The sequence below is a fragment of the Bubalus bubalis genome, chromosome 10 (genome assembly GCF_019923935.1).
Source record: "Bubalus bubalis isolate 160015118507 breed Murrah chromosome 10, NDDB_SH_1, whole genome shotgun sequence".
NCBI lineage: Eukaryota > Metazoa > Chordata > Mammalia > Artiodactyla > Bovidae > Bubalus > Bubalus bubalis.
The window spans coordinates 63251939-63273353 of NC_059166.1; the positions used below are offsets into that span (position 1 = coordinate 63251939).

Here is a 21415-nt window from a genome sequence, read left to right on the forward strand (position 1 = left end):
GCAAGAGTCTTCTCCAGCACCACAGTTCAAAAGCGTCAATTCTTTGGTGCTCAGCTTTCTTTATGGTCCAACTCTCTCATCCATACTGGACTACTGGAAAAACAATAGCTTTGACTAGACAGACCTTTGTTGGCAAAGTAATGTCTCTGCTTTTTAATATGCTGTCTAGGTTGGTCATAGCTTTTCTTTCAAGGAGCATGTGTCTTTTAATTTCATAGCTGCAGTCACCATCTGCAGTGATTTTGGAGCCAAAAAAAAGTCTATTTCCATTGTTTTCCCATCTATTTGCCATGAATTGATGGGACCAGATGCCATGATCTTAGTTTTCTGAATGTTTTAAAATTTATTCATTATTAATTGGAGGATAATAGTTTTACATTCTTGTGTTGCTTTCTACCATACAACAATGTGAATCAGCCGTAGGTATATACATGTTTCCTCCCTTTTGAACCTCCCTGCCACCTCCCATGCCATCCTACCCCTCTAGGTTGTCACAGAACACCAGGTTTGAGCTCCCTGTCATACAGCAAATTCCCACTGGCTATCTATTTTACATATAGTAATGTATATGTTTCAGTGCTGCTCTCTCAATTCATCCCACCCTCTCCATCCCGCACTGTGTCCACAAGTCTATTCTCTATGTCTGCATCTCTAGTGTTGCCCTGCAAATAGGTTAATCAGTACCATTTTTCTAGATTCCATATATGTGTGTTAAGATACAATATTTGTTTTTCTCTTTCTGACGTACTTCACTCTGTGTAATAGGCTCTAGGCTCATCCACCTCATTAGGACTGACTCCAATGCATTATTTTTTATAGCTGAGTAATATTCATTGTGTGTATGTACCACATCTTCTTTATCCATTCATCTGTCAATGGACATCTAGGTTCCTTCCATATCCTAGTTATTGTGAATAGTGCTACAGTGAACATTGGGGTACATGTGTCTCTTTGAATTGTGGTTTTCTAAGGGTATATGTCCAGTAGTGGGATTGCTGGATTGTATGGTAGTTTTATTCCTAGTTTTTTAAGGAATCTCCATACTGTTCTCCATAGTGGCTGCATCAATTTACATTCTCACCAACAGTACAAGAGGGTTCCATTTACTCCACACTCTCTCTGGCATTTATTGTTTGTATATTTTTTGATGATGAACATTTTGAGCAATAGCTCATTGTAGTTTTAATTAGCATTTCTCTAATACTGATTGATGTTGAACATGTTTTCATGTATTTATTAGCCATCTGTATATCTTCTTTGAAGAAATGTCTGTTTAGGTCTTCTGCCTACTTTTTGATTGAATTATTTGTTTTCTTTTATTGAGCTGCATGAGCTGCTTGTATATTTTGGAAATTAATCCTTTGTCACTTGTTTCATTTGTTATTATTTTCTCCCATTCTGAAGCTTGTCTTTTTACTTTGTTTGTAGTTTCCTTTGCTGTGCAAAAAGCTTTTAAGTTTAATTAGGTCTCACTTGTTTATTTTTGCTTTTATTTCCATTACTCTAGGAGGTGAGTCATAGAGAATCTTGCTGTGATTTATGTCAAAGAGTGTTCTGCCTATGTTTTCCTCTATAAAGTTTTATAGTTTCTGGTCTTACATGTAGGTCTTTAATCCATTTTGAGTTTATCTTTGTGTATGGTATTAGGAAGTATTCTAATCCCTTTCTTTTACACATAGCTGTCCGGTTTTCTACGATTGTTGTGTTACTATCAATTTCGCCTTTTATGTCTGTATTTGCCTTATATATTGAGGTGCTTCTATGTGTTAGTTGCTCAGTTGTGTCCAACTCTTTGCAGCCCCTGGACTGTAGCCCGCCAGGCTCCTCTGTCCGTGGAATTCTCCAGGCAAGAATTCTGGAGTGGGTTGCCTATTTTCTCCTTCAGGGGATCTTCCCAACCCAGGGATTGAACTAGCACCTCTGTGTCTCCTGCATTAGCAGGCAGATTCTTTACCACTGAGCTACCTGGGAAGCCCCCAACAGATACATACTACCATATATAAAATAGATAAGCAACAAGGATTTACTATAGCAAAGGGAACTATATTATATTCAATGTCCTGTAATAACATATAATGGAAAAGAATTGAAAATATATGTACATATGTATAACTGAATCACTGTGCTGTACACCTGAAACTAACTCAGTATAGTAATTCACCAATTCTTCAATTAAAAAAAAAATTTTTCCCACAGGAGAGTCACCCTAAAACTAGAAAAAAAAAATATACCTCAAAGAACCCTTGAGTTGCTCCTCATGGACAATGCAGTTTACTTGGCTCTGGCTGATGACTACACCTCTGGTAGATAAATACATAAAATCTTGGCGGAACCTCTAGAATTGTCAAAGGAATAGTCATATACAAGCATTTAGAAAAGTCTACTTCCAAGAAAAGTTTGCAAGAAACTCCAAGGATTTTTCTTTTCTTTTTTTTTTTGGTCTGTACTGGGTCTTTGTTGCTGCACACAGGCTTTCTCTAGTTGTGGTGTGCTGTCTTCTCATTGCATTCACATCTCTTGTTGTGGAGCATAGGCTTTGGGGCACATAGATTTCAGTAGCTGCAATGTGTAAGCTCTGGAGCATGGGCTCAGTGGTTGTGGCGCACAGGATTAGTTGCCCCACAGCATATGGAATCTTCCTGGACCAGGGATTAAACCCATATCTGCTACATTGGCACGTAAATTCTTAACCACTGGACCATCAGGGAAGTCCAAAACTCTTAAGCTTTAGAAAAACTGGTTCGTCAAATTAAAATATACAAAAAAGAGGGTGAAAACTCCACAAAATTACCAACATTACCAAGTTTGCAATTAGTCAGTCCATGGTAGAAAAGACAGAAATTTTCTCATACAGTTGTTAAAGCCACAAAGATTATCACAGATCTTCAACTATCAATATTACAAAAAGTTGGTGACAAAGTTAGTTTTTTTTTAAGATTTTTTTGATGTGGACCATTTTCAAAGTCTTTATAGAATTTGTTACAATATTGCTTCTATATTTAATGTTTTGGTTTTTTTGGTCCCAAGGCATGTGGGATCTTAGCTCCCCAACCACCTGCACCCCCTGCATTGTAAAGCAAAGTCTTAACCACTGGATTGCCAGGAAAGTCCCCAAAGTTACTATTATTAGGAAATCAGTTCTTATAAACAAAACCTAAGGATTCTTTCACTCTCTCTCTCTCCCGCATGTGTAGGCTCTTTCTCTCTCTCTACCCACCCCACCCCATCCCCACCACGCACACAAGCTGGCACGTTCCTCCACTCTCTTCTCTTCTTCGGGGATGGATTCTCCCGCTATCTTCTAGATAAAATAGAGCTGTAACACTGATTTGTCTAAGAGCTATGACACGGTTTGTTCAAGACCCGAGAGCTGTGATGCACCGAGGGCTTTAATGTCCATTGCTCCAAATCATTGTTGTGACGAGACAAGAACCGAGAACCATACACTCACCTGACATCTCTGGTGCCGACTCGGATTTAACCTGGCTGAAACAACCTCCGCACAGCCCCTGCAAGGAGGAAGCCAAGCACAGCAGGAGCCCAACTCAGCGCGGACCGCAAAGAAAACCCAGTGCAAGGGAACTGACAAGAGACCTATGTGCTGGAGACCAGGACAGCGAAAAACGAACTCAGCAGAAAGCTCACGCAGCTCTGACCTCCAGTTAAGGTCAACAAGCTACAACATGCGGTCCCAGTTCAACAAAGATACAAAACTACAGCCTACCATGGAAAATAACATTCACCCTTAGATGGACACCGCTATGAGGACTCTGAGGCCTGAAACTAGCAAGAGAGGGAGGCCCAATACCCCTCGCCGTCCCAGTTCAGCAGGAAGTAGCCAGAAAGACCTCGACGCCCCTATTCCCAAAGAATTGGGCCTCCCATCTCTTGAGGGGGGAATGTTAGGTAGTTAGAATAGGGAAATGGAGTCCAAAATGGCAGTGGCTAAAAGACAAGGATGGAGAAGGCAGTGGCACCCCACTCCAGTACTCTTGCCTGGAAAATCCCATGGACAGAGGAGCCTGGTAGGCTGCAGTCCATGGGGTCGCTAAGAGTCGGGCACAACTGAACGACTTCACTTTCACTTAAGGATTCTTTTGTTTTGCAAAACTGAACTGGGCACAGTGACCCTGTTTGTGTTTGCTTATTTTAGTTCTCTCAGGGTAGAAGTTGTTTTATTTTCTGATTATGATGTACAAATTTATTGATAATGGCAGCAAAGCATTTTGTCAATCTTGCTTCCACATGTGCTTCCTTTCTGCCTGGTCCTTGTACTTACAAATCCTTTCATGAACAAGTAATGAGGTGGTTTATTATTACTTAAGATGAAAGACAGTAATACAGAGAGGAAAGCCAAAGTTTGAGGGAAGGTGCTTTAGATATAAGGGATCTCTTTTCTTGAAAGAAATTGTCATCCTGTGGACAAAATAATGGAAACTTAGAATGTAGGGGGTTAAAATACTAATGACTAAGACAAATCATAGAATTTGATTTTGCTTGACAAAACTGGAGAAGGGGTAGAACAAAATTACATTTGCAGAATATTTCCGTGAGAAGGTTAATTCTATGCAAAAGCCGACCTTGTCATACTTCAAAGAAAAATACATGCAGAATTCTACACTTCAAGAATTTATGTAATATTAAGGAGGATTGAAGTCCATTTAATCCATATCTATTAGATGAACTCTTCCAAACAGCCAGACATCTTGGTTTTTCCTGGAGATCTATTAGAGCAGTTTTTCTCCAAATGCAGATTATGATACATTAGTGGCTCCTAACATTGATTACTAGTGGGTTGTGACTAAAAGTTTGATTTAATGACATAGGATACAAAATATCAGAATACATTTGCTCTCAAGTAAGTATTGAGATTTCTACTTCAGGTAAGATTTAGAAAGGCCACACTCCCACTAAAACAGATAAATTAAAAAGTCATATGTTTAAAGTCATTTGAAAATTATAGACAAAATGAAAACTAGAAGAATGAAAATTCCAGAAAGGGAAGTGCCTTCCTGGGTCACTTGACAATCCCTGTTTTATTTCTTAGAGCATTTACCAATTCTGGTCACAGTGACCCTGCTTTTAGCATGGGTACTCTCCTGGAACAAAGACAAGCCAGGAGAGTTTTTGAAGGTCGTGGATACAGACATGACAGATTTGATTTAAATTCTGAAAAGTAATGACTGGTATTTGCTGAATGCTAGAGTATAAAAGAAACTGGAGAACTATCCAAGAAAGGCATAATAAGATCTGCAGTCTCATGGGAGATAAATTCCTGCTAGAGAAAGGGCATAGACTTGGGTTACTGTGATGTTGAATGGTTTGCCATGGAAATGAACCAAGATCATTCTGTCATTTTTGAGATTGCACCCAAGTTTCAGACTCTCTATGAGGGCTACTGCATTTCTTCTAAGGGATTCTTGTACATAGTAATAGATATAATGGTGTAATAGATATAATAGAACTAAAATGGATGGGAATGGGGGAATTTAATTCAGATGACCATTATATCTATTACTATGGACAAGAATCCCTTAGAAGAAATGGAGTAGCCCTCAATAGTCAACAAGAGAGTCCATTCATAGTCAACAAGAGAGTCCAAAATGGAGTACTTGGGTGCAATCTCAAAAATGACAGAATGATCTCAGTTTGTTTTCAAGGCAAACCATTCAACATGATAGTAATCCATTTTACTTCACTGACTCCTAAAATGTCAGTGTTCACTCTTGTAATCTCCTGTTTGACCACTTCCAATTTACCTTGGTTCCAAATAGGGAAAGGTGTATGTCAAGGCTGTATATTGTCACCCTGCTTATTTAACTTATATGCAGAGTATATTATGCAAAAGACCGGGCTGGATAAAGCACAAGCTGGAATCAAGATTGCCGGGAGAAATATCAATAACCTCAGATCCCCAAAGATACCACCCTTATGGCAAAAGGCAAAGAAGAGCTAAAGAGCCTCTTGATGAAAGTGAAAGAGGAGAGTGAAAAAGTTGGCTTAAAACTCACATTCAGAAAACTAAGATCATAGTATCCAGTCCCATCACTTCATGACAATATATGGGAAAACAATGGAAACAGTGACAGATTTTATTTGGGGGGGCTCCAAAATCACTGCAGATGGTGACTGCAGCTATGAAATTAAAAGATGCTTGCTCCTTGGAAGAAAATCCATGACCAACCTATAGATAGCATATTAAAAAGCAGAGACATTACTTTGCCGACAAAGGTCCATTTAGTCAAAGCTATTGTTTTTCCATTGGTCATGTACAGATGTTGGACCATAAATAAGGCTGAGCACCAAATAATTGATGCTTTTGAACTGTGGTGTTGGGGAAGACTCTTAAGAATCCCTTGGACTGTAAGGAGATCAAACCAGTCAATCCTAAAGGATATCAACCCTGAATATTCATTGGTAGGACTTATGCTAAAGCTGAAGCTCCAAACTTTGACCACTTGATGCAAAGAGCAAACTCACTGGAAAAGACTCTGATGCTGGGAAAGATTGAGAGCAGGAGGAGAATGGGGCAACAAAGGAGTTAGATGGATGAGTGGCATCACCCACTCAATGGACATGAGTTTGAGAAAACTCAAGAGATAGTGAAGGACAGGGATGCCTGGCATGCTGGAGTCCCAGAGGTTGCAAAGAGTTGGATATGACTGAGAGACTGAACAATAAGAAAAAGGGACTGCATCAAACATACGACAAGTCTCTTCTTCAAGTTTTTGCCAGATATTGAACTTGATGGAATGGGAGGCTAAGCTCAAAACTTTTGAAGGAGGGAATTTCAGGCATGAGAAGGAAGGGAATGGCCAACTATGAGTCAGAAGCCTTAGAAGGCCATATCCAAGAAATAAGGTGGACTGCAAAGTCATGGTGAAATCTATCCACAGTGCTTTGAAGACAAATTTCCACTAATGACAGAAATCAACATGGAACACTTGATAAATTTTCCTCTCAAGACTTTGCCAGATTTTCAGGCTACATGAGGTGGGAGGCTAATGAGCTAAACAAAACTCCCAAAGGGCAGACTGAATCTCCCATAGTGTTTAAGTGTTGAAAGGAAATAGACCTCCCAAGCTACCCATCAGAAGTCCAAGTGAGCCACACCTTAAGAAAAAAAAGCAAGAGGTAGACTGAGTCTAAAATTGGAATCCAGCACCAATTTAGTTCAGTTCCTTGTTGTATTAAGGTGGTCAGCCCTTCAAATTATGCATCTAACAGAGGAAATGGAGAACCTTTATGAGGGAAAATAACATCATTACAAGTCCCATTTGTTCATTTTAAACCCAAAATATGGCATATAATAAATTACAAGACTTGAGAAGAGGCAAGAAAATGTGAGTGATAAGAGAAAATGCAAATGATTAAAGCAGATCCGTAGATGATCCAGATATTGGAATTAGCAGGCAGAGTTTTTTAAATAATTATTTATGTGCAGGGAAGAAAAGGAAAAGATGGGACAAAATAGATAAAATGATGGATAATTTTGACAGAATTGGAATCTATAAAAATGATTTAACATGCATTATAGATTTAAAAAATATAATAGCTAAAATTGAGAATTCATTTATAGTTTTAACAATAGCTTGGACTGAGCAAAGAGTGAACTTGAGGACAGATAAGTTGATAATACACAAAACTGAAGCACAGAGACAAAAAGAATGGAAAGAATAAAACTAGTATAAGAGATATATGGAATATGGGGAAGCAATTTAACATATATTAATTAGAGTCATAGAAGGATAAGTATTAGAAAAAGGGGTAGAAGCAATATATGAAAACATAATAGTCAAGAAATTTCCAAAACTGGTGATAGACATCATTTCAAACATTAAAGAAGTTCAATGAACCTTAATCCACAGCAAGGATATATGCAAAGGATTAGGTAAATAAGTGTATTGTAGCTGAACTGCTGACAAAGATGAAGTCTTAAAAGCAGCAAGAGAAAACAAGGCACATTACTTTATCACAAAGGAACAATAAAGCAGATGACTATTGTACTGAAATTATGGAAGCCAAAAGACATTTAAACTGCTGAAAGAAAAAAAATCTGTCAAATTTGTATCCAGATAAAATACCTTTAGAGATCATAGTAAAAATAAAGACTTATTCAGACAAATAAAAGTTGAGAGAATCCATCAATAGCAGACCCACACTATGAAAAATATTAAAGGAAGTTCTTCAGGGTAAAGGAAAATGAACTCAAATGGAAGCACAGACCTTCCAGAAAGAAGAGCAACAGGAAAGACAAATACATGGGTAAAAATAACTGACTTTCAAAGTAGCAAGAATAAAATATATTGTGGAGTTTTATGTATTTAAACATTTGCATGAATTAGAGGAAGGAGGTGTATGGTTTAAATCATAAGGTTTTCATTTGGATAGTAAAAGGTAGACTGCAAAAAAAAAATTGCTAGCTTTAGAGTGGAATACAGCATGAAAACAAAATTTTAAGGTTAAGGTAGTCTGTAATAAGGAATTATATTGGAATATAGAGGTTGTTGTTCAGTTGCTCAGTTGTGTCCATTTCTTTGCAACCTTGTGGACTGTGGCACGACAAGCTTTCCTGTACTTCACTATCTCCATGAGTTTGCTCAAACTCATGTCCAATGAGTCAGTGATGGCATCCAACCATTTCATCCTCTATTGCTCCTTTCTTCTCCTGCCCTCAATCTTTCCCATCATCAGGGTCTTTTCCAATGAATCAGCTCTTTGCATTGCGTAGCCAAAGTATTGGACCTTCAGTTTCAGCATCAGTCCTTCCAATGAATATTCAGGGTTGTTTTCCTTTAGGATTGACTGGTTTGATCTTGCAGGCCAAGGGACTCTCAAGAGTCTTCTTCAGCACCACAGTTCGAAAGCATCATTCTTTGGTGCTCAACCTTCTTTATGGTTCAACTCTCACATCCATATGTGACTACTAGAAAAACCATAGCTTTGACTATACAGACTTTCATCAGCAAAGTGATGTCTCTGCTCTTTAATACACTGTCTAGGTTTGTCATCGCTTTCCTTCCAAAGAGTAAGCATCTTTTAATTTCATGGCTGCAGTCACCATCCACAGTGATTTTTGCAGCCCATGGAAATAAAATTTGTCATCGTTTCTACTTTTTCCCCATCTATTTTCCTTGAAGTGATGGGACTGGGTGCCATGATCTTAGGTTTTTGAATTTTAAGCCTGCTTTAACATAAATGCAAACATCCTGAACACCATGGTAGCAAAGTGAGTTCATTTTACTTTAAAAAAAAAAAAAAAAGGTCATTACCAAGTGGGATTTATTCCAAAAAAGCAGTTTTGCCTTTAACAATAGATTATCTGTGAAATTCACCATATTAAAAAATAAAATCACATGCTAATCTCAATAGGTACCTCAGCTGTTAAAAGAATCTGCCTGCAATGCAGGAGACTTGGGTTCAATCCCTGGGTTGGGAGAAGGGCATGGCAACCCACTCTAGTATTCTTGCCAGGAGAGTCCCCATGGACAGAGAAGCCTGGCAGGTTACAGTCCATGGGTTGCAAAAACTGAGTGACTAAGCGCAGCACAGCTCAATAGATGCCAAAGAAACAAAGCTCTTGGTAAACTCACTGAAAAAAATCCTGATGCCGGGAAAGACTGAGGGCAGGAAGAGAAGCAGGTGACAGAGGATGAGGTGGTTGGATGACATCATCAACTCAATGGACAGGAGTTTGAGCAAACTCTGGGGGATAGCAAAGGACAGGGAATCCTGGCATGCTGCAGTCCACAGGGTCTCAGAGTTGGACATGACTGAGTAACTGAACAACAACAACAAACTAGAAGTAGAAGCAGGTTAACCAATTCAGAACATCAAATATATCTGTCTGCGTCCCTTCATCCAACTAAAGATCATGTTCTATAGCCACACTAAAGAGAAAACACGAATATGTTTGTTTGAACAATGCCTAGGGGATGATGGCACTGACTTGGAAGGAACCAGGGTCACTGAATGTCCAAGAGGAGCAGACACATTACTTTACACACATTTTCCAAACACATTACATTAGTCACATTTAATCAATTTTGTTCTTTAAGCCACTGATGGCTGTGACTTTTTGTTGTAATAGTCTTACTGATCCAGAAGGCATATAATGTATAACAAGAGAAATTTCATCTGTACAGAGGAAGAATATGTTGATGATCAAAGATGACCAAGTATCAGAAGTGGTTTACATAAGGAGATTATAGAGTGCAGGTCTTCATGAAGAAGATAGAATTGCCCCATGGTGATACAGAGGAGACTTGCTTACAGTTTAAATTCTATTCTGGCATTTGCTAGAATAAAAATCATTGTTTTATTTTGGTACACATCACATTACCAAATGTTAGTGGCTTTAAAAATGTTCAAAACTGCTGATTCATGTGTTTTGATAGATGGGCTTTAGCCATTTACATTTATCACAGTTACCAAAATATTTGACTTCATTTCTTACATACTTCTTTCTCTTTTTTTCTCTTTTCCTACCCTCTATTGGATTTAAAAGACCCATTTCCTATTCCTCACCGCCCCCACCTGCCCCATTAGCTTGGGAAGGTCTGTGTTGCATTTCCATTCTTTTTGTAGTCACTTTGAAGTTTTTGACATTAATTATACATTTTCCTATAATACTCTAAAGTTACTAAGTATTTCTCTTAACATCCCTGAACCCTTTGAAGCCCACTTTACACACTGAACACCCTCACACCCTGGTCAAGCTAATCTTACCATCTTTTTCTTACAGCTTAGACTCTATCACTTTTTAAACATAGTTAATAAAGGGGATTTTGGTTTGTTTACAATTGATAATTAAATGTATTTATTTAAAAAAAACACTATTGAAACAATTCTTGAGAATCTTTTCTGAGACTAAATGAGAGCCCAGTGCCTGCCTCACACAGAGTAGGTGCTCAATAAAAGGAACCCACCTTTCCCCTCCCAGAATAAACAGTTGTTTGTCGCTTTAACACTAGTCATGAGTGCTTAGCAGGCGTGGATTCCTCTGGGTTGGATGCATTTCATGGACAGTTGGCAATGACCAACCTCTCCTTATGTTAATTTTGTGAATACTGTATTTGACTGTGTAGCAAGCTAAGTGATGCAGGAATAAATGTTCTCATTTCTGAGCTGTGAAGTGTTGAAAATGGATCAAAAAATAAAAGCAGAATGTCCACCCTTTGGGAGAAAAATGTCAGTCTGTGTTGCTACCACTCTTGGCTGCTAGTTGGAATGCAGCTGTTAAGGCAGCTGTTTAACTGTTTGCCCAACTTGAAAGGACACTCACTGCCAAGTGGCAAATAGTTTTCATAACATTTTGCTTTTGCTGAGAACAACAACAGTGCATTTTATTGAGCTCTAGCAGTGTGCCAAACATGACAGATTTATAACTCTGCAGGTTCACAACCTTGACTGAGCACGATGCTCATTTCTATTTATAATATTTATAAAAAGAATAAATAGGCTTCCAAAGGTAGCCTCTACACACACACACACAAAAAAAGCTCTATATCTTACATATTTTTTTGAAAATCCAGCAGATTGACTTGAGGAAATACCTCTGATAATGAAAAATGAAAATCTTAAAAGGAAGATTTAAGCTTTTAAACTTCCTTAAGGTGGCCCAAGTTGACTTTACCCCCTTGTCCAGGACAGACGAGTGCAGCAGTAGGAGAGGAAACACGTCATCTACTGAATCTCTTGCAATCGATGTGTCTCATTCTGGGTCATGAAGTTAATCTGTGTTGCTAATAAGAATATTGATACTAAGTACTTAGCATACAGTTGTATTGAATCTGACAGGCTGTGAACTGGGGTGGTGGTGAGGAGTAGGGGAGGGTGCGGTCATCAACTATTTTATTTATAAAAGGTATAGGACAAATATAAGCATTTAAAATTAAGAAAATACTTTCATATACATAAGCATGATTTTCTTCTGAGTCCAGAAGTTACATGGATGATGACCATGTTACACAGCTCTCCACCCACAGTCTATTCCCTCTGGTCAGAAGCTCATGCTCTCAGAAGAGTTATGGAGATATGCTTTAGGCATGTAGAGGGATCCTGTACATACCTATTATTTGTTCCAGCAGAAGTGATAGAAAGCAGAAGTGACCACCACTCAAACATTTAGTGTGTAAGCCCCACAAGCCTTTATGAAGACAATGGAGGTCAGGCAGGGGGGATTCAATCTCATTTAATAAATTGGACTCTCTAGGAGTTGGACACAACTGAGCAACTTCACTTTCACTTTTCACTTTCATGCATTGGAGAAGGAAATGGCAGCCCACTCCAGTGTTCTTGCCTGGAGAATCCCAGAGATGGGGGGGCCTGGTGGGCTGCCATCTCTGGGGTCGCACAGAGTCGGACACGACTGAAGCGACTTAGCAGCAGCAGCAGCACAATCAAAGCTGGAATAGAGATATTTCTAAAGGTGAACAGGGCTAAACAAAGATGATCAATGGAGATATAACCTATATTTTCTCTACTATTTACCAAACAGTGATTAACTCATAAATGATAGTCTAATCCAGCTGTTTCTCCAAATTACAAAAGCATACATTTCCACAGAGTTGACGTGATTTCTTGGACAATGATAGACAAAGTCTCACACATTGAATAATGGTCACCAAGGGAATCAGCCACGAGTTTTGTGCTCTTTTTTTTTTTCAGGGATCAGAAAATTAGTAATTGCAAACCATGGATGAAATTTATAAGATCGCTTCCACAGAAAGGATCCAGGTGTTGGAAAAAGAACTGGCTACACAATTGAGTGAGCTGAAGTCTGAGATAGAAGAACAATGGACTCTCCAGGGGTCAGCTCATCAAACTTACAGGTAAATAGTGGCAGTGTGAAGGCATGGTCTTCAAGAGCTGCAACCCCTACTCACATCCCATAATCTCCATCAAAGCCCCCCTCTCCTTTTTACTTGGACATTTGGCAGCATCTCAAGCTCAGGCTTGACTGCTGCCCTTAAGGCTTTCCTATATTCTAGAATCATCAAGGCATTTAGAGGCAATGTGCTACCAAAGAAAATGAAAAAGTGCTCTTCCATCTCACACATATCATTGTCTTAAGATTCCAGAAGCTATTATACAAACCATAGTCAATGAAACCTTATTTTTTCAATGATATTTTAACTGAATTTGACCTTGATTTTGATGAGAAATTTCAAAACAAAAATAATATGAGGTATTTGATAGTGAATTCTGCAAAATGATGTTCTATTAAGAACTATTCTATAGGTAAATGCTGCCAATGATAACAATTGAACTCTTTAGGTCATTCACAGACACTTTGAGGTTAACTGAGAGGAAAGGCATGATCTGAACAAGAGAGGGTCAGAGAGCTGAACCCTGAATCCCACCCAAACTCCCAGCATGCCAAAGAATTAGAAGACAAGAGGGCAGGGAAAGAATGGGTTTCTTCTGTTTCCCTGACTGCCTGTTTAGTAGCTGGTCCCCTTTCTAGGTGGTTACTGGTTTTCCATCCCTGTGAGGCTGTAGCCAGGATACAGGTACCCAGTAATCACAGAAATTATACCTTTGATTTATTCATGCTTTTACCCTCAAGGCCCTTTCAAAACTTGTATCTTTTTTCATCAAAACCAAGACATGAGATAAGAGAAGGCATTATTCCAACTGCAGTTGGGAATTCAACATAGCTGGCTCATGGGTTTCTTAGTCCCACATGATTGAGAGGCCTTCTGACTGTCAGCCTGGTGTTCCTTTGAGAAACAGGACCATGATTCCAGTGGGGTGAACTGCTGATAAGTATATAAACTAACGATCTATTTTCATCTTCCCTTAAAACTTATTCAAGGAGGACTGATAAATGGTCACATGAACAATATTAATCTGAACTTTACTGACTACAATCCCCTTCAAATCTCATTTCTCACATGTATTCCAGAATGATCTCCTGTGGTCCCCTTGCCAGTGTTTGCAAGAGTCTGTATTAAGAGTCCCATCTTAATACAGTAACATTTGCACCATGGTTTTAATGTTCCCGAAGCGGCCAAGCCCTGGGGTGTATCTTACACCCAATGTGGAGAGGATCCCTCTTTCTGACCCAGGGTCCCACCTCTTATCAGACCCCAGGGCAATGCTGCTTGTACTTCCTTATGTCAGAGTCCCTGGTGCAAACACCTTCCTCATGGTTAGGCTTGGACAACAGTCAATGAGGGTGCTTAAGCAAGCACTTCTGCAGTGTTTTTCCTAGAGATGAATAAATTTTTTGAAGCAGAAAATTTGGTTAAGATAATTTCCAAAGTAGTTCATGTTTGATATTTAAGGATCAATTTTCACCCTCCAGATAACTGAGCTAGAACACAAAAATAAAAACATTTTGTTTGAATAATACTGATTTTATGTGTCAAATAAAATCGATGAGATAGAGGTCTGATAAGCACAGTAATTGTTAGAAATGAGATTATAGAAGGAACTATGGGTAGGGGTAAGAAACGTCCTCACCACTGTCTCTGTTTCTAGAGAGAGAAGTTGGGGTAAAAGGAAAGACTGTGTATTTGTGAGCAGAAGGAGAGGCCATCTGGCCCAAGTTAAGGTTTAACAGGAGTGAGGTGTACACAAGAGAGATTCTAAGGCAGAAGCCTGTGGCCTTTACATGCCACCAATAATCCAGTATAATATATTTATTTAGAAATGAGCAGTTGTGGAGTTGCAGATTAATCAGGGCAGGAGGAGAAGTGGGTGATAGAGGATGAGATGGTTGGATAGCATCACAGACGCAATGAACATGAGTTTGAGCAAACTCCAGGAGATAGTGAAGGACAGGGAAGCATGGTGCTCTGCAGTCTATGGGGTCGCAAAGAGTAAGACTTGACTTAGCGACTAAACAATAGCAACAGTCTTTAACCTGATTTATAATAGCTTCTATAATTACAACTTCTGTTGCATAAAATTCTCTGCAGCTCTGTTCGAATGCCCAAGGACATCTCTTACTTTAGAAGAGAAAGGGAACTGGCCCTAAAGAAAACTTTACAGGTGAGTAAAACAATGGGCTATTTCAATACAACAGTGAATTAGGATTTGCTAAGTTGTTGGAAACTCTTGACAAGGAAAACTTTTTGTAAACAAGCAGCTGATCTTACTGACAGTGTTTACAAAGAAAAAACATTCAACTCACTGCTGGACCAGAGAAGGCCAATCCTTCGGAGATATCTGATTTTTGTAGAGTGTTCCACTTTACAGTTCCTTGATTTGTGATGTTAAAAATAATTATTTGAAATCTTAGGTATAACAGTATAACATATGAAAGCTACCAGAAATTGTATGTCATTTTCTGTCATAGACACTGATTGTTTTGTTTCCTTCTTTCCCTTTCTTTGCTTGCTCTGTTCTCCGGGGTTCAGGTGGCTGAGTCAAAGTCCCTTGTTATTCAACCAGATGTCATGCAGAGGGAGCTAGAGAGCTGCCTAAGGAGAGAGTACACTCCTGAAAATGTACCTTTGCTTCTGTTGCAGGTAAGAGTCATTTTGTAATTTGAAAAGGAGATTTGAAATTTAGTAGAAATGTATGAACAAAACTGGCTTTCTGGTATGTCCTCTGGCCAGGGTACAATATTCTCTATATGTATGGTTTGCAGAATTTGGTTAATATAAATGCTCTTCTTTGCTAGAGACCCATGCCAAACTCCAGGAAATAGTGAAGGACAGGGAAGCCTGAAGTGCTGCAGTCCATGGGGTCACAAAGAGCCAGACACGATTTAGCAACTGAACAACAGCTACAACATGCCATTTAAGTTCAGCTTAGTTACAGGCACTAGACAATTGGCAAAGTTTCTACTAGTTACTCCCTGTGCTGGTATTAGGAAGCAATACAACATTGACTAAGATAGTTGCAGACCTCAAAAACTGTTGGCTGACCTAAGGAAGATATTTCTGGAAATCTCTCACAAGAGATTATAAGAAAATATAATTATAATTTAACTTACAATTATAAAATATAATTATAATTATAACTTTTATAATATAAGAGTTATAAGAAAATAACTCACAACATGGGGAGTGGGGGAAGATATTCCATAAAGATCATTATTGCAGCATTATAATAAAAGTGAAAAAATTGGAGTTGCCTAAATGTCTAATCATAGGAGAGTTAAGAAAAACAGTATGGTATTTGATAGATTATTGTTCTGCCTTTAAAGATTTTCTGCATAAAGAATTATTGTGTTATGTAATATTAGGTAACAAAAACATGTGTGTCTGTATATTACAATAATGGTCATGTAGTGTACAGAAAAATCACTTGAAGAGCAGACATAGGCCAAAATGTTAGTAATTACTGTCTTTGAATGGCAAACAATGAATTTCCTTTTTTTGCTTTTATGCATTTTCTAAATTTTTTATAATAGAAATTATTTTTAAAATTTTATAATTTTTCTAAAACTAAAAAAAAATTTATAATAAGCATGTACTGTTTCGATTTTAAAAATTCATTGTTCTTTACTCTTGTGTTTGAGTTACAACCTCACTATGCATACAAAGTAGATTATTAGCAACTAATAATAAGTAATAAGTTAGCAATTAACTAATAACTAAATCATAAAGAAACAAAAATATTCAGATTTTGTTTGCAAGTCAAACTAATATCATTATTTTCATCCAGGATTCTCTTTCCCTAATATTTCTGGTACTCTTCATTCCTTCGTGTGTATCAGTGTTTCTTGTGGGAGAGAAAAGGAGGGGAGGGTAAAGGTTGGAGATGCTTGACAAGACATTTTTGGCTGTCATAATTTGGGGAGGGGAGTGGGTTGCAATGGCACCCCATTCCAGTACTCTTGCCTGGAAAATCCCATGAATGGAGGAGCCTGGAAGGCTGCAGTCCCCGGGGTCGCTGAGGGTCGGACACGACTGAGTGACATCTCTTTCACTTTTCACTTTCATGCTTTGGAGAAGGAAATGGCAACCCACTCCAGTGTTCTTGCCTGGAGAATCCCAGGGACGGGGGACCCTGGTGGGCTTCCGTCTATGGGGTTGCACAGAGTTGGACACGACTGAAGTGACTTGGCGGCAGCAGTGGGTTGCTACTGGCTTCTAGTGAGTAGAGGCCAGGGATGCTGCTAAACATCCTGCAATGCACAGAACCACCCCTTCACTGCAAAGAATTATTCAGTCCCAAACATCAATAGTTCAGAGGCTGAAAAAGCTTCAGTTCAGTTCAGTCACTCAGTTGTGTCCAACTCTTTGCGACCCTGTGGACCTCAGCATGCCAGGCCTCCCTGTCCATTACCAACTCCCGGAGCTTGATCAAACTCATGTCCATAGAGTCAGTGATGCTATCCAACCAATCTCATCCTCTGCAGTCCCCTTCTTCTCCTGCCTTCAATCTTTTCTGGCATCAGGGTCTTTTCCAGTGAGTCACTTTTCTGCATCAGGTGGCCAAAATATTGAGTTTCAGCTTCAGCATCAGTCCTTCCAATGAATATACAGGACTGAGTTCCTTTAGGATTGACTGGTTTGATCTCTTTACTGTCCAAGGGACTCTCGAGTCTTCTCCAACACCACAATTCAAAAGCATCAATTCTTCGGCACTCAGCTTTTTTATAGTCCAACTCTCATATCCATACATGACTACTGGAAAAACCATAACTTTGACTAGACGGGCAAAAGCTTTGAGAAAGCTTGGTAGAATCCAAGTTTCCATATGTTATCATTTATCTTCTGCCTAAAGAACTTAATTTAACATTTCTTGTAGAACAGATGTGCCAAGGACAAATTCTGTTGGTATTTGTTTGAATAAAAAAAAAAGGTCTTTGTTTGCCTTCATTTTAGAAAGGTATATTTGTTCAATATGGTATTCTAGGCTGATATTTTTTCCCTTTTATCTCTTTAAATGTGTTGCTCTATTGTCTTCTGGTTTGCATTGTTTCCATTTCCTAATACTTTTTATTCTTTTGTTACATTTCTCCAAAGAAGACATACAGATGGCTAACAAACACATGAAAAGATGCTCAACATCACTCATTATCAGAGAAATGCAAATCAAAACCACTATGAGGTACCATTTCACACCAGTCAGAATGGCTGCGATCCAAAACTCTACAAGTAATAAATGCTGGAGAGGGTGTGGAGAAAAGGGAACCCTCTTACACTGTTGGTGGGAATGCAAACTAGTACAGCCACTATGGAGAACAGTGTGGAGATTCCTTAAAAAACTGGAAATAGAACTGCCTTATGATCCAGCAATCCCACTGCTGGGCATACACACTGAGGAAACCAGGAGGGAAAGAGACACGTGTACCCCAATGTTCATCGCAGCACTGTTTATAATAGCCAGGACATGGAAGCAACCTAGATGTCCATCAGCAGATGAATGGATAAGAAAGCTGTGGTACATATACACAATGGAGTATTACTCAGCCATTAAAAAGAATACATTTGAATCAGTTCTAATGAGGTGGATGAAACTGGACTCTATTATACAGAGTGAAGTAAGCCAGAAAGAAAAACACCAATACAGTATACTAACGCATATATATGGAATTTAGAAAGATGGTAACAATAACCCTGTGTACGAGACAGCAAAAGAGACACTGATGTATAGAACAGTCTTATGGACTCTGTGGGAGAGGGAGAGGGTGGGAAGATTTGGGAGAATGGCATTGAAACATGTAAAATATCATGTATGAAACGAGTTGCCAGTCCAGGTTCGATGCACGATACTGGATGCTTGGGGCTGGTGCACTGGGACGACCCAGAGGGAGGGAATGGCGAGGGAGGAGGGAGGAGGGTTCAGGATGGGGAACACATGTATACCTGTGGCAGATTCATTTTGATATTTGGCAAAACTAATACAATTATGTAAAGTTTAAAATAAAATAAAATTTAAAAAAAAAAGATTTTCTCTTAATGGTTTTAAGCTATTTGATTATGATGTTCCTTGATGAGGTTTTCTTTGTGTTTCTCTTGCTTGGAGTTGGTTGAACTTCTTGGATTGTGATTTTATCATTTTTATCAATTAAAATTTTTTTCAACTGTTATTTCTCCAAATGTATTTTATATCCCTACTTGTCCTTTTGGGACTGCAGAGACATATATGTTTCATTCGTGCATACTTCAGTCGTGTCTGTTCTGCACTCTATTGACTGCAGCCTGCCAAGCTCCTCCATCCATGGGATTCTCCAGGCAAGAATACTGGAGTGGGTTGCCATGCCCTCCTCCAGGGGATCCTCCCAACCCAGGGATCACACCTGTGTCTCTTATATCTACCTGCATTGGCAGGTGGGTTCTTTACCACTAGCATCACTTGAGAAGCCTAGACATATATGTTAAATCACTTCATATCTTCCATAAGTCACTGAGGCTCTGTTAAATTTTTCTGTTCACCCCCTCCATGCTTCATTTTGTATAGTTTCTATTGCTATATCTTCAAGTTTACTAACCATTTCTTCTTCACTGTCTAATCCGCTGCTGCTCCTATTGTTGTTCAGCTGCTAAGTCTTGTCTGACTCTTTGTGACCCCTTGGTCTGTAGCATGCCAGGCTTCCCTGTCCTTCACTATCTCCTGAGTTTGCTCAGACTCATGTCCTTTGTCTGTGATGCCATCCAACCATCTCATCCTCTGTTCCCACCTTCCCCTCCTGTCCTAAATTTTTCCCAGCATCATGGTCTTTTCCAATGAGTCAGCTCTTCCCATCAGATGTGCAAAGTATTGGAGTTTCAGCTTCAGCATCAGTCCTTCCAATGAATATTCAGGACTGATTTCCTTTAGCATTGGCTGGATTGATCTCCTTGCTGTCCAAGGGACTCTCAAGAGTCTTCTCCAGCACCACAATTTGAAGGCATCAATTCTTCTGCACTCAGCCTTCTTTATGGTCCAATTCTCACTACATACATGACTACTGGAAAAACCATGGCACTGACTATATGTATATAGCAAAGTGATGTCTCAGCTTTTTAATGTGCTGTCTAGGTTTGTCATAGCTTTCTTTCCAAGGAGCAAGCATCTTTTAATTTCGTGGGGGCAGTCACCATCTGCAGTGATTTTGGAGCTCAGAAAAAAAATAAAATCTGTCACTGTTTCCATTATTTCCCCATCTGTTTGCCATGAAGTGATGGGACCAGATGCCATGATCTTAGTTTTCTGAATGTTGAGTTTTAGGCCAGGTTTTCACTCTCCTCTTTTACCCTGATTAAGAGGCTCTTTAATTCCTCTTCACCTTCTGCCATTAGAGTGGTATCATCTGCATATCTGAGGTTGTTGATATTTCTCCTGGCAATCTTGATTCCAGCTTGTGATTCATCCCACCTGGCATTTAGCATGATGTACTCTTCATATAAGTTAAGTAAGCAGGGTGATAATATACAGCCTTGATATATTTCTTTTCCAATTTTGAATCAGTCCATTGTTCCATGTCCAGTTCTAATCTGATGTTAATCCTATCCAATGAATTTTTTATTTCATATATTGTAGTCTTCATTTCTAAAAGCTCTATTTAACTTTTTAAAATATTTTTCATTTCTCTATTATGTTCACATTTTCCTTTCAATTCTTGAACATACTGAGCATAGTAATAAAAACTCTTTTAAAGTCCTTGTTTGCTAATTTTATCACTGGTGCCATTTCTGGGCCTGTTTCTCTTCATTAATTTTTATCCATCTTATAGGTCATATTTTTCTGCTTCTTTGCATGTCTAGTAATTTTTCCTAGAGGCTAGGCATTGCAGTTTTACATTGCTGAATGCTGATTTTTTTTATATTCCTTTAAGGATGTTATACTTCATTCTAGCAGGCAATTAAGTTATAGATCAGTTTCACACTTACAAGGCTTGGTCTTGAAGCTTTCCTAGAGCAGGTTTAGAGTAACTTTTACTCCAGACATAGTTTATTCTTCTTACTAAATTGTCACCCCTTTTATGTCTCTGCTGAATGCCCCAGGTATTTAGTGAGGACTCTTTACTCTGTCAGATTGAAAGTTGAATGTCTTCTAGTTCTGTTTGAACTCTGAGAAATGTTCAGTTTACAATTCCCTAGTTTGCTATTCTTTGCAGAGCCTCAGAGAGTTCCACCCTCTGCATGCAGTGCTTAATAGTCAGCAAAGAACTCAGAAATCTCTGTGTAGGTTTCTGGAGCCCTTTTTCTGCGTAACTTTCTCCTCTCCATTACTCTGCCCTGTCAACTCCAGCTGACTCAACTTCCCAAACTTGATTTCTCTATCCTTAACTCAGAGAGACCATCATGCTCTGATTTCCTATTCTAGTTCAAAAACTGCCTTCTTCAGACAGAAAACCAGAGCTCATTTCATTTGTTTCCTTTCTCTCAAGGACAAGAGTTCTGCATTGCCTGTTGTTGCATGTCAGTAAACAGTTGCTTTGTGTAATTTGCCCTATTTTCTAATTGTTTATGATAGAAGGGTGCATCTGATCCTACTTATTCCATCATAGCAGTATTATTTTTTA

At 38.8% G+C, this 21415-nt stretch overlaps 1 protein-coding gene across 2 annotated transcripts in view; it reads left to right on the forward strand.

Moving 5' to 3' along the window:
- Positions 1–21415, forward strand: part of LOC123327728 (putative uncharacterized protein C6orf183) — a 61998-nt gene that overhangs the window by 12184 nt on the left and 28399 nt on the right. For both annotated transcript variants that reach the window (XM_044924381.2, XM_044924382.2), the window contains exons 2-4: positions 12670–12833; positions 14928–15000; positions 15369–15479. In XM_044924381.2, coding sequence (XP_044780316.2) covers positions 12697–12833; positions 14928–15000; positions 15369–15479 — 321 coding nt within the window. In that variant the 5' untranslated portion in view covers positions 12670–12696. The remainder of the gene's footprint in view (positions 1–12669; positions 12834–14927; positions 15001–15368; positions 15480–21415) is intronic.